Genomic DNA, 14,116 nt, shown 5'->3' with positions numbered 1-14,116 from the left:
ACAAGCCACAAAAAGTCCTTGTGATGATAACTTGCTTGTGAGTGTGTTTGATATGTGGTTAAATGAAAGGCAAAGTTGATTCATGTGACATTGTGATAGTAGAGTGTAAGATTGTCACCTCACTATACACCTGTGAGTTTGAGTGAAACACTTTTGAGTGCTTGAGTGAAACATTGTCTTTTGGTGAGGAATAGTTCCATGCGTTATAGGATAACATTCCTTCTTAACTGTTGATCATTCATGAGTTTGCATCTGTTATATATTGTGAGTATGTGAGCACCATAGTTGAGCTTGTTAGGCTAAAGCATCAATGCATCTTGACTGATATTTTTATGATAAGTAGTTATGAGTGACTACTTGTCTTAGCAGAAATTGCTTTGATATATGTTGAACCATTGAAGTGTTGTTTAGGTTGAGTCACATGTTGTTTTGCTTGAGGACAAGCAAAGTTTCAAGTTTGGGGTTGTGATAATGGTTGATTTCACTTGTTCTCTTGTTTTTATCTTATTTTGGTGAACAAGAGAGTTGAGGTTATAGTTGAATATTTTATCACTAAATTCTTGATTTTGTAGGAAACTAGGATGAATTGGAAGAGGAGTTAAATGTCAAGAAGTTGGAACTCATAAAGGACAGAAAGAGCACCAGAAGAAAAGGTTGCTGAAGGTGACGTTAACAATTGAATGAAGAAGATGAATTCTTATATGCATGAGGGTAAACTAGGTGAAATCAAACCCCAACAGCATACCCATCTCATAATTACAATATCATTCACTCACCTTTGTGCTTTTCTTCAATTGGTCAAAAGTGCATTCATATTTACTTTCTTGTTTTTGCATTCAAAACCATAAATTGTTCTTCAATGTCTTAATTAGTTAAGTAATCACATGACTGTTTAGTGTCGTGAGTCTCTTGGAAAACGATACTTGGTCTTACCAATTATTATTACTTGATACGATTCGGTACACTTGTCGAGGTCTTAACAATTCCCACTGGACATTAAGACAACCAAGGTTATCTAGATGTGAAGGTTTACTTCCAAGGCTGTAAGAGAGAATAAAATTTCAATTAGACGAAAAATTAAACACGAAATGCATCGTAATAAAAGGAGAAGGTTCGATGATGGTAAATTAGAGAAGCTCTCAAGGGAGGTTAGGTCAACACTCAAGGAAGGAGTCTAGACGAAGCCACTAACGGGAACTCTAGCCTATGTTGATTCACAAAAGTAAAGTTTGGACTCATCTCAACAAAGTATATTTACACACTCGTAAATGAATTTTTAATGGTCTAGAATCCTTTATTTATAGGAGAAAAGGAGAGAAAGGTGTCTCTAAACTAGGGAAGGAAAAGTGGTCTAGAAAATTGAATTTGGAGCTAAAAATAGTGCATGGAAGAAGTGTGACTTGCCACCTATGCAAGTCACAATTTCCTTGTCAAGTAAAGCCTAAGGAGAAGCTTGGTCTCCAAGTTTGGAGTTAATTAGGGTAGAAAACCCTAATTCTATGTGTCACACTCCTAGGCCTAATTAAAGGCTCATCTCTTCTTGGTCCAAAAACACCATCTAGGCCCATAAGCCCATCATTGGACAAAGAAAACCTTTACTACTGGGCATAGAATTCAAATCCTAAAAATAAACCCTAGTCTAATATTTGAACAATGTTGGCCTAAGAGATATGATCTTAGGCCCATTGAACAGTTGAGACTTACTCTTCTTGTTTACACTTGGCCAAGGCTGATGCGTTTGTCATGACACAGGGAGCAAATGTCAAATGACTCGTAGAACACGACAAGAGGTCTAAAGGCATATGTTCAATGTTGACTTGATGGATAACATCCCTAACTTACCTCAATTTGATGAATATGCTCAACCAACACCATCATCACTTCCGCATGTGGATTCATATAGCCTTAGACCTACTCCATCGATACCATTTGCACCTTCTGCATTATCTGGTGGTACGTAATCATTTGAAAGGTCTAAAAGGAAATCCCCTATGGTTGATGTCATTAACTCTCAATTTGCAATACTCACAACCTGACTTGATGGATTCATGGAACACTTTGAGGGAACAAATGTTCACTTTTGAGAAATTATCTAGTTCTGTTAAAAGACAAGTGGTAGTATTTGAAGAGCAGTGTCAGAGCGATGCAACAGAATGGTTAACGCGTTCAACAAACCAAAGGGGGTGAATTGGTTTCTTATCATCAATCATTCTTTTAATAATTTTCTCGTAAATATTAAAATTCCTTAAAACAATTTAAACATATTAAAAGAGTAAGGATGAGAGAAAATTGCGTATGTAATTTTTACACTAGTTCGAATCATAGAGATTTGACATCCAGTTGTTAATCTCAACCGAGAATTAACGCTTCACTAGCACAAACCAACAAACTATTACAATCACAAAGAAAATAAACAAGTTGAAGGTTAGAACACCTCTCTTATTACCCCAAGAGATGAAACTCACTTTCCTTGTAACCCACAAGGGATGAACACCTCCTTCGAATGCTTCACGAAGGATGACCACCTCCTTTGAATCTTCACAAAGGATGAACACCTCCTTTTAATCTTTCCAAAGGATGACAGACTTTCAACTCAGCAATAGCAAGAACACTCAATCACACTCCCAGTAAAAGTTCTCGCTCTATGCCAACACGTCAAGTTCTCAAAGCCACAACACAATGGTTCCTGAAACCCTAGAACAAACAGATAAGAATTTCGAAAATACACTTATTTTGTACTCTTCCTATTTTAGAATGAGAGTCTCAATCTAATTTATAGAGATCTCACTCAAGGATACCTCTAAAAATCAGTTGTTAGTTGTTTAACGTGTAATAATTGATTATCCTAATATGGTAATCGATTATGCATCACTGAATGAACAACGGTAAAAAATTTGCTTAAAAATTCTCATAATTGCTCGTGATAATCGATTATGGCAAGTCATAATTGATTATTGATAATCGATTATCATAAGTGGTAATCGATTATCTTGATTATAAAATGAGGTTTTTTGATTCAAAATGATCTGTAACGCACGCTAAGGCAAACAATACACATAATCAAATATAAACCACGTCCTATAATCAATCTACTAAAATACAAAAACTTTAATATAAAACAAGTCTTCTTGAAGATCTTCCTGCAATAAGAGCACTTAAGACTTGACTTTGAGACATTATCAAAATTCTGCTTTTCAGCTTTATGCTAACAAGCTGGTGGTGGTAGTTAAACAAAGGAATTACATACTTTGTCGTACCTTGACATTCCAATATGTAGAGAGAGACATCTAGGAAATGTTATATTCTAGGGCGTTCACATGTACGTTCATATTTAAGTTGTATTTGACATGTAAGTTGACATCTTTTATGTTTATGTAACTTGAAATGTTTTTTTGACTTGTAGTATGAAATGCTAGACTATTATGTTTCCAATGAATTATATTCTCCAATGATTTTTAATGAATTATATGCTTAATGACGTAATAACTGCTTATATTTATTATAACACAAACACTCTATTAAACAAAATGGCTTTGTATTCTTTAAGTGGTAACACAAGTAAGGAAAAATACATGCAACTACTAGTGATAACGGTAATTGTAAGAAAAGTTATGTCTTGTTTCTCTTACCAAGAGGGGAGGTGAATTGGTAATCAATAAAAATAATTTATTTTTGAATCTTTTTGGAACTTTAGACAATCTTTAAATGTGCACAATAGAAATAAAAAAAAAGCAATGGAGAGATTAAGGATAGAAATCAAACATAGTCTTTTTATCCTAGTTCGACCTCAATGCCTACATCCAGTCTCTTTCAATCAACCTTAGATTGAAAGACTTTCCACTATAAATATTTTGAGTTTTTACAACAAGGCTTTACATAGACCACACTGCCAAAATGTAAAACACTTGTCTAATTCACACCAATCTAATATAGCAAACACAAACCCTGCAGAAGAACAATCCTCTTCACTACAATAACCCTTTGAGATCCTTCTCAAAGTACCAAGAACACCAAGTTCTTCTTCCTAGCAACACGCACAGGGAAACAACACAATCCTAGATTGCTAAACAAGATTTCTGATCAACTAAGATTACACTTTAATTGTGCAGAAATGATCAGCCAAAAGAAGTCCAATGCTAGCCTTCAAGAATTCTTCAAAATCTTCAAAACCTTTGAATCTTGATTCTTGGAGCACTAGGCACACCTGCTATCTCTTTCTAAACTCTCTTATATCAGATATGAAAATTCTCAAATGATCAAAGTGTTAAAAGTTGTTAATACAACGCGCAACATGTTATTATATAGAATTTCTCATATCAGACGCACTTGAATTGATTACAAAAATAATGTAATCGATTATGCTTTAACAGAGTTTATACCATGATTACATTGCAACAAATTTAATCGAATACGCAAATAATGTAATCGATTACATGTTAATAGTAAGTCAAAACATTTGAAAATATGACCGTTATTACAGTTAGACTTAGCTTGAAAACAATTTTCAAATAATACCAGACTTAATTGATTACATAAACAATGGAATCGGTTAAGTCCTACACTTAGACATTTTTGAAAACTTTTTCTTCAAAAACACATCATTGCACATTTCAAACTGGTGTATGCAAAGACATGAGTTTTAATCGATTTTACACATACTGTAATCGATTTAAACTTGTGTAGTTTGCCATAGATTTAAGCATAAGATATCTGTTGAACTTAATTCATTACTAAACCAGTGTAATCGATTACTTCATACAAATTTGCTTTGTGTAAGTGGTTTTAACATATGAACACATGAGAATGTATACAACAGAAGTAAACACATTTATGATCATAGTGAGTATGCAACAAATCATACTTGACTTCAATTGGCTCACTTTCGAAATCGCTATGACTGCTTTCAGAGCATAGAGAATCAGCCATGAAGCACGAATTTGTTTCATCCTCTAAACTCTCATCATCATCGCTGGATGAATCACCATCACTGTTCTCCCAGACAATGTAAGCCCTCCTCTATTTACTTCTTCTCTTGTCCTGAGGATACTTTGCATCAGCCTTTTGCTTGTTCTTCAGTTATGGACACTTTGGCTTGATGTGACCATCCTTTCCACACTCATAACAAGTGACAGTGGTGATCTTTGAGTTCCTTCTACCTCCTTGGAGTTACTTGCAAAGTCAGTTGCAGCATTTCTATTTTTCATGAATTTAGTAAATTTCTTTACCACCATGTTCATAACCTCTTTTTCTGAAATGTCTGCTTTAGAATCTACGTCTGATTCGACCTTTCTGGAGGTCTTCTTGTTGGTAGCTTTGAGTGCAATGGATTGTTTCTATTCAATCTCCTCTTCTTCTTTCAATCTACCAAGCTCGAGCTCGTGTTCCCTGAGCTTACCAAATAGTGTATCCATATTCATGTTAGTTAAATCTTTAGATTCAGATATGGCTGTTACCTTTGGCTGCCAACTCCTGTTAAGACTCTTTAAGATCTTGATGTTGATTTCCTCCTTATCAAAAGCTTTGCCAAGAGCCATCAAGTGATTGACAATGTGAGTAAACCTCTTCTATACGTCATATATGGTCTCTCCAGCCTTCATCCTGAACATTTCGTACTCTTGTACCAAGGAGTTCTTTCTTACTCTCTTTACTTCATTTGTGCCATCATGTGTAACTTCAAGTACTTCCCACATCTCTTTGGCACTCTTGCATTGTGAAACGCTGAAAAACTCAACCATAGTACGAGTAGAAGCAATAACATTTCTAGCTTTTACATCATATTGTGCTCTTCTGTTTTTCTCTTGACTCCACTCAGAAAAGTTTTTCAAAACAGATTTTCCATCCATTAATTTAGTGGGTTCAAAGGGACCATTCACAACAGCATCCCACAAACCTTTGTCTACTGACTGAAGAAAGATTTGCAATCTGATTTTTCAAAAGGCATAATTTTCGCCAGCAAATAGAGGTGGTCTATTTGTGGATGCACCTTCACCGAAGGATTGAGAAACAAAAGCCATTCCAGGATCGGTAATCGATTATACAAAAAGAGTGACCGATTTGTTTTTCAAATAACTTTTGAAAACCAGCTCTGGTGCCAATTGTTAGAATCGATGGACTTTGTTTCTCAACACCAAGAGGGTTGCACTTTTTAAATCTTTTTCACAAACTATAAGGTTCTTGAAATCTTTCTTGTGTAGTACACAAATATGTGTGTAGTGAAATAGTACGTGTATATGCAATGACAATGAAAATGTAAAGAGATAAAGGAGAGAAAAACAAACACAGTTTTTATACTGATTCGACCTCAATGCCTACATCTAGTCACCCTCCAATCAACCATAGATCGAAGAGTAATTCACTATAATGATCAGAGTATTACAGCTAAGGCTTTATAGAGCAACTCTCAAATGTAAACACCTCACCAACTCTCAATCAAATATAGAAACAACAACACCTGCAAACACATAACCACCCGTCCCTGTTGCAGAAAATCCTTTGTGAATCCCCTCTCAAAGTCAAGAGCTCCTCACTCTTCTTCCTGAGGCACACGTCTAGGGAAACAACAAATTAAAGATTGCAAGTCTTCTCTCCAGATCAATCAAGATGCACCTTCATATGTTCTAAAACGATCAGTCAATGCAGTCCAGTCAGTTGCTTCTCAAGAATGCTTCAAGATGATCCAGTTCTTCTCATTCTTGATTCTTGGAGCTTTTGAGTAATATGTAAAACCTCTTAAATGAAATCAATCAGATATGAAAGTGTAAGTATGATCAATTGTTACAGATTTCCAAACAATACGTCAATATATAGTTTATATCAATCCTGATGTAAAGCAATCAATTACTAAACTTATGTAATCGGTTACATTAACCGGATGTAATCGACTCACGCTAGTTGTTTTGCCACAGTTCAAAACCATAAGTTGTTTGATGCGTTAGTTGATTACTACAACACTGTAATCGATTTTGTCATTCAGATATGCTTTTTGTGCATGTGTTATTCATAACACAGAATCATACATTGTGCATACACAAATATAATCATATCATAAACATGATAGTATGCAGTCATAAATAATATGTTCAAAATATGCATTTATCACACATTTTATGCAATTTCAAATCAGCATATGCATTGATATAACACACAGAAAATTCTTTCTGCTGTGACTTAACATCATTCATGTATTGTTATTATCAGTGTGTTATCATCATCAAAAATCAACATAACAGGGATTGAGTTCATCTATCATGCTCCCCCAATCAACAGAAAGATTCACAATCTTGATGCAGATGATGATGATGAAGGTGCTCCAAATGATGCAAAAGAGGTTGCTGATATAGGACCACAATACCAATTTCAACAATAATATATATAGTCTGATGCCACCTCGAATGATTTTGATAAATTATCACAGATTTTAAACAGAATTAAAAACATCCAAGATAGCTTTTCGAATTTAATATTGATTGTCAACCAAAAATTAGACAATACATACTTCTCGAATTTAATATAATTTTCATTACTTATATTACATTTTATATCACATTTCATCATAGGATAAATTGATAAACATCTATTTTTATCAATTAAAATATTTTTTAATCTATCATCATTCACAAACTCATAAATTTTTCATTAAAATTTAAGTCATTCCTTCAAATCTTTTAATCCAAACAATCTCATAATCTACTTTCTATTTCTCAAAATCCATTTATTCACATTCTATTAAATCTTCTTCCTGATCCAAAACACTACCTAAATAAATCAATTCTGATAATAAATTAAATCATATTAAAAAATTTGAGATTCATAAAAGAAAATAGTCAACTGAATTAAATCAACTCATTTATAACTCGAACTCATTTTAAAAACCTATAAAGTCACAATGTATATATTAGAAGTTATATTAATAACTCAAAAGAAAAAAAAAACAACTAAGGAGAAAGTAGTGAATTTGAAAATTTTGAACTTTAAATCAATAAAAATGAATTTTAATTTAAAAATGAACTTTTATTGTTTAAAAAAATTATTATCTGTTTTTCTTCGTCTCTATTTTCTTTTCCTGGACTAAAAATAGCATATAAAAAAACACTGACAAAGGACCTTGGATTGGAAGGAAACTAGAAACCAAACATGGTCCTAAGATGTCAACACAGAAACATAATGCCATGGCAAAACATAATGATGTCTTGCTATGGAATGATAGCAAAAGCATGACAACACATGATATATATTGCTTCTAATAGTAGGTTGGTAATTAAACAGCAATTATTGTCGATCGTTATTATGAGATTTTCTTAATTTCATTGCAAATTTTAGATAATCAATTTATTTAATATCTAGAAAGGAATCTCAATAACTACTCTTCCCATAAAAATAACACTCTTTCTCTTTTCTTACTTGTTAGGGACATTACTTTATTTTAACATGCTAGCAAGTATAATAATCCAATTCTAGCTACACGTTCACAAGTATACCTACTCACAACCACTAATGACAAAAGAAAAAATAAAGAGAATATAAATACAAAACTTAGTTACAAAAATACTATAAAATAAAAATTATTTATTTATTTGTTTGATACAATAAAATTAGGTGAAAAATCGAGAAAAATACTTCAACATTATATAAGTTGATTGATTTGAAAATAATAAAAAAAGTATAAATAATATACAAGGTTCTACAAATTTTCAAACTTATATATATATATATATATATATATATATATATATATATATATTTCTCTTATTTTATCAAACACAACTTTTAGTTGTGTCATAATTATTTCCCACAATAGTAAAATCATACCGAAATGTTATATAAAAGAATTCAAGGGTTTCATTATTTTAATGTTTTGGAAATGTTTTATTATTATTAAATATTTTTTTCGAATTTTCTTTAAAAAATCAATAATTAATTATTCAGTTTCAAATAATTTTGTATTTTTTAATTTATTTGCAAAAAAAATTATATTAATAGTCATATTTGCAATCGTAAAGATAATATATTTATTAAGAGTGTGAAATTATTCAAAATGATAATTTATACTTATTTTTTTTAGCGAGAAAATAACTTTTATTAATGAGTTTCAAAATTTTATCTATATGTAAGGTTAGGGAACTTATTTAATTTTATTCAAAGCTATTTATGAAAGACTATTACAAAGTTAGTTAGGCAAGTTCAAACAATTGACCAAATCAAAATATCATATGATATGGGGATAAGTTAAAATTGCCACCCTGCAATGCAGTGAGCACTATGCATGTAGATGCAGTATGTGGACTATGCATGTATGGAGTATGACCTAAAAATAATAATTATATAAATAAATAAATAAGAGATATGTGATGCTCACGCGCTACATTTGAGAATGGGAAAACACAGTGAGATGAAAGCAACATTAGCAAAGGGAGAAAAACTACTGTGCAGACAACATAGACAACATAAACTAAAAAAAGTTAAAAAATAAAGTAGAAACAGTGATAGAGAGAGAAAGATAGCACTCCATCCCAGAAAACACAAGTAACAAAGAGTGTTTCCCACAGAAAACATAAGCAACAAAGAATCACATTCATGGCATCCTCCCTTTACTTCAACAACTATTTGGAGCTTAATAAGCCACGGATCCAGAAAGAAAAGGACAAGCTTTGAGGGTGTTCTTCAAGGGGTCTTCCTTTTTTTTTCTTTATTTTCTTAAACAAGCAACAAAGAAGAATCACACTCATGGCTTTCTTCCTTCACTGCTGCTGTTTGGAGCATAACAAGCCACAGATCCAGAAAGAAAAAAACAAGCTTTATGGATGCTCAAGTTTTCATCTTTGGAACCCTGTATGTGAGTTAGTGTCCATCACCAATTTTGAATATCCCACCAAAATTCGGAGCCTTCTTGCAGCCCAAAATTTCACCTTTCTGAACTTTAGCATCTGAGTTTGCTTCATTTTCTAAACGCTGTTTGTTTCTGGTTTTGTAGGCCAACCCCATTTGTTCAAAAATAGCTGCTTTCAAACCGGTTTTGAACAAAGGTGCTAACTTTTGAAGAAACTGGAGTCTTTTGGGGGTGGTTGGTTTTGTGGGCTCTTGACACTCTTGTTAGTTAACTTTCTTAGATGAAGGCCATGCCCTTTCCTTTTGAGGAGTTTCAAGGGAAGGGAGTGTTGGATTTTTCTCCAGGCTCAGATTCATTTTCATTGCTTTTGCATCATCCACAAGCAAAGTGGACCATAGACAAAGAGGATTATTGCTATGTGGGCAGCACTGAGCCCACCTCAGTTCTTGATTCCAGAAGAAGCCCAAACTCTTCCACCGTGTCCTCTTCCCTTGGCAGCAGCAACACCATCAGCAAGGGTGGCAGTGGTGGTTCAACCAATAACACCACTTGTTACACCCCAACCCTTTCTCAGAACCCTCAGACAGCATTGGAAACCAGCACAGAAAAATGTGGAGTGAGAATGGAGGACTGGGAGAGTCAAGATCAATCCATTTTGAGACTAATCATGGCAGATGCTGAAGACCCTTCTGTAGGTTTGAGCAAGCTCTTCCAGGGCAGTGGCTGTGGCTCTCAGCAAACCGTTGATTTCAATGCTGGTTTTGGTGTTGTGGATCAAGGGTTGAATATGGTAAGTATTGTTGATCCTTCAGGGAATTACCCTGGTTTCCCTTTTATTGCTGAGAATATAGATGGCCATAATGGTAGTAAGACTGGTTCTTTGTCTGTTGGAGAATCCATGTTTTCTGTTTCTGGTAACAATTCTCTGTTGTTGTCAACATCTCCTGGTGGGTTTAACTCTCAGCAGCAAGTGATTGGAGAGGTGGATGAAAAGCCTCAAGTCATTAATCCCCAGTTTGAGTTAAACCAGACTCAACTTCAATTCTCTGAGAACCCATCTTTCTTTGTGCCAATGATGTACCCCCAATTGCAGGAACAGCAAGTTTTCTCTCAGCATCCAGCAAAACGCCCTGTTTTTGAGCCTGCTGGGTACAGTTATCAGGCTCCAAGGTTGCCCCTTTTGGATTCTGGGCAAGAGATGTTTGGCAGGAGGCAACAAACACAGCTTCCATTGTTTCCTCATCACATGCCACCACAGATTGTGCCATCTGCTAAACCGCAGAAGGCTAGTTCCACCGGAGAAGATGCAAGCCAGCAGCTTCAGCAGGCTATATTTGACCAGTTATACAAAACTGCTGAGCTGATAGAAGCTGGGAATCCGGTTCATGCGCAAGGGATATTGGCGCGGCTCAATCACCAGCTCTCCCCAATTGGTAGGCCTTTTCAGAGGGCTGCTTTCTACATGAAGGAGGCCTTGTTGTCTCTGCTTCATTCAAATCCTCACAATGTCTTGGCTTTCTCACCCATCTCTTCCATTTTCAAAATCGGAGCTTACAAGTCCTTTTCGGAGATATCACCTATCATTCAGTTTGCCAACTTCACCAGTAACCAAGCCATCATTGAAGCCTTGGAAAGGTTTGATCGTATTCACATTATCGATTTTGATATTGGGTTTGGAGTGCAATGGTCTTCTTTCATGCAAGCACTTGCCATGAGGAGTAATGGTGTGCCTTCCCTCAAAATCACTGCCATTGTGTCACCCCTCTCTTATGATGAGTTTGAGCTCAATGTGACTCAAGAAAAGTTGAACCAATACGCCAAAGAAATCAACATGTCTTTTGAGCTCAATGTCTTAAGCATTGAGTCATTGAGCTCTCCTTCATGTCCACTCTCTGTTCAGTACTATGATAATGAAGCAACTGCTGTGAACATGCCACTTTCCTGTTTCACAAACTACCCTACATTGTTTCCCTTAGTCCTTCGCTTTGTGAAGCAGCTTAGGCCAAAAGTGGTAGTCACTCTTGATAGAAATTGTGACCAATTGGATGCACCATTTTCCACCAATATAGTCCATGCTCTTCATTGTTACTCAGCCTTGCTTGAATCACTTGATGCTGTGAATGTCAACCTCGACGTCCTCCAAAAGATCGAAAAGCATTTCATCTTACCAGCCCTTAAGAAAACCATAACATGTCCCCTTCGATCACAAGAAAAACTTCCTACTTGGAGGAACATGTTTCTTCAATATGGCTTCTCTCCATTCACATTTAGCAACTTCACAGAAGCTCAAGCTGAGTGTTTGGTGCAGAAGGCACCTGTAAGGGGATTCCAATTGGAGAGAAAGCACTCATCTCTTGTTCTTTGCTGGCAGAGGAAAGAACTCATCACAGTTTCAACTTGGAGATGCTGAACTAATTATTACCTTATATTAAGGTGATTCATAACTCACTACCTAGTTTATGTAATTTCTTATGTATTTAGGCTTTTCAATGAGATTCACCACCCATCTAGATTCTAAGATTCTACAGTTGTGTGTTACTTACTACTTAAAATATTTCCCATTTCTATTGTCTAAGGATTGGTGAGTTTCCTGGTTGTTATCTTGAGGGCAAAGCAAATTGCTTTGGAAGAAAAGAACAATTTAGCCAAGAAGGGTGGTGACTCTGTTCATCTCCATGCTTTAGCTTTGTCTTGTTTGGTGATGATTGCTGTGTTAGGTTCTGAATTTGGCATACATGATCTTAATGTGTAGCATGAACATCTTGTGCCAATTTTATGTATATATATGCAGGTATTTTGTTATAGCATTTAATCTAGTTAACTTTGATGCATCATTCTTCGAGTGTTATCTTTCAAAGTTAACAAACTACAAAGAATGCTAGAAGTATTACCAATCCTTCTATGTATGTTTAGTATTTCTAGAATTTCTTCAAGAGTTTAATTACTTCAAGAACCACAGAAAAGAAGGACAAGTTTGGTGATTTACGCATTTGATCTTAGCGGAGAAATTCAAAAAAGGAAAACTTTGAAATATCATTTTTAGTGTGTTTGGATTAACTTTATGGAATGAAATAATCAATTAGTTTTTGGTGGTCAAGGGATGCAACCACTGCTTTTACTTTTTCATGCATCATCATGATTTTTTTGGAATGGAATTGATTCTTGATTGATCTCTAAACATATTTAATTTGATAATAATGGTGCTATGTTGGTATTACAATGATTGGTAAAATGATGTTATTTTATGGAATTAAAAGTGTTTTGTGAAATTAGTTAATCTTTAATTGATAAATTTACAAAAGTTATATTTCAATAAAATGTTCATAGGACTTTTTTTTTATATATATTTTTAGAGAAAAATGAATTTTTGTTGGTGTTTCTTAAACTTTATTATTTTTTACTTAAAATATCAAACACGTTATTAATAATTAAATAAAATTTGTAATATTAAAAAAAATGAGATATAGGCATTGTGAGACTGAAAGGGTAACAATTTTTCCTTAAATGTTTTCGATGAGATAAAGAGTATATTCACCTAACATGTAATTTCAAGAGTCTTTGACAAAATGTTGAAAGCCAATGAAAAAAAGCTCAATTTGCTAAAAGATTTCTGTTTTGGCCAAGTTAATAAATACTGAAAAACTAGCTAAAATAAACACACTTTTTCTCCAAAAACAAATTATAAAATTCTAAGTACAAAAATACATTTTATTTTATTTTTCAATCTCTATTTCCATTGGCATTTAGCTTATTATTTCATTTAAATGTGTTTTTTTAATTTATTTTCAATCTTTATTTTTTTTTTGTTTTCCGACAAATTTGTAAGATTAGGTCAATCCAGTCCCCATCTACGTTTATAGCAGATTGGTGGCGGGACGCAAGGGACCAACAACTTTCCAAATTGGAATTCTTTTTTAATTCTTTAAGTGTTAAAATAAATTATTTAGTGTTTTTGTAATTATAAAATATTTTTCACTTGAAAAAAATCTTCCAACTTGTTTAAAATAACTTTGTTGTTGTTACAAAATATCTATTAATTTTATCATACCCTGCCTCAATAAAAAAGCATAAAATTATTACAATTTTAACTTTAAGGAAATTCTAAATTGGATAGCATTCTCAATTTTGAGTGAAATGTTAATTTTTCATTTTTAATTTCACAAATAAATTGTATTAGCATTTATATTTTAAATATATATATAACGGGTGAGATAAGGAATACTTATTGAATTGGAAAATCTGATAGCCCAGTACAATTGGTTGTTTTCTTTTGGGATTAAATTAAATACA

At 33.7% G+C, this 14,116-nt stretch overlaps 1 protein-coding gene across 2 annotated transcripts; it reads left to right on the top strand.

The window, feature by feature from the left end:
- Positions 1 to 9,443: 9,443 nt before the first annotated feature.
- LOC124821742 (scarecrow-like protein 22) lies at positions 9,444 to 12,660 on the top strand. 2 transcript variants are annotated; one of them, XM_047293673.2, is made up of 2 exons: positions 9,444 to 9,828; positions 9,971 to 12,660. In XM_047293673.2, the coding sequence occupies exon 2, from the start codon at positions 10,107 to 10,109 to the stop codon at positions 12,234 to 12,236; it is 2,130 nt and encodes a 709-aa protein (XP_047149629.1). In that variant the 5' UTR covers positions 9,444 to 9,828; positions 9,971 to 10,106; the 3' UTR covers positions 12,237 to 12,660. The 2 variants fall into 2 exon arrangements, with proteins under 2 accessions (XP_047149629.1, XP_087958460.1); XM_088102334.1 differs by having other exon boundaries at positions 9,444 to 9,832.
- The last annotated feature ends 1,456 nt before the right edge of the window (positions 12,661 to 14,116 follow it).

This window comes from Vigna umbellata, chromosome 11 (genome assembly GCF_029865625.1).
Source record: "Vigna umbellata cultivar VRB3 chromosome 11, Vumbellata_1.0, whole genome shotgun sequence".
Classification (NCBI taxonomy): Eukaryota; Viridiplantae; Streptophyta; class Magnoliopsida; order Fabales; family Fabaceae; genus Vigna; species Vigna umbellata.
This window is presented reverse-complemented; position numbering and strand designations above follow the sequence as displayed.

Bases quoted from the DNA above. Each gene is read 5' to 3' on its own strand.
- LOC124821742 (XM_047293673.2), top strand. From the start codon at position 10,107: ATGAAGGCCATGCCCTTTCCTTTTGAGGAGTTTCAAGGGAAGGGAGTG.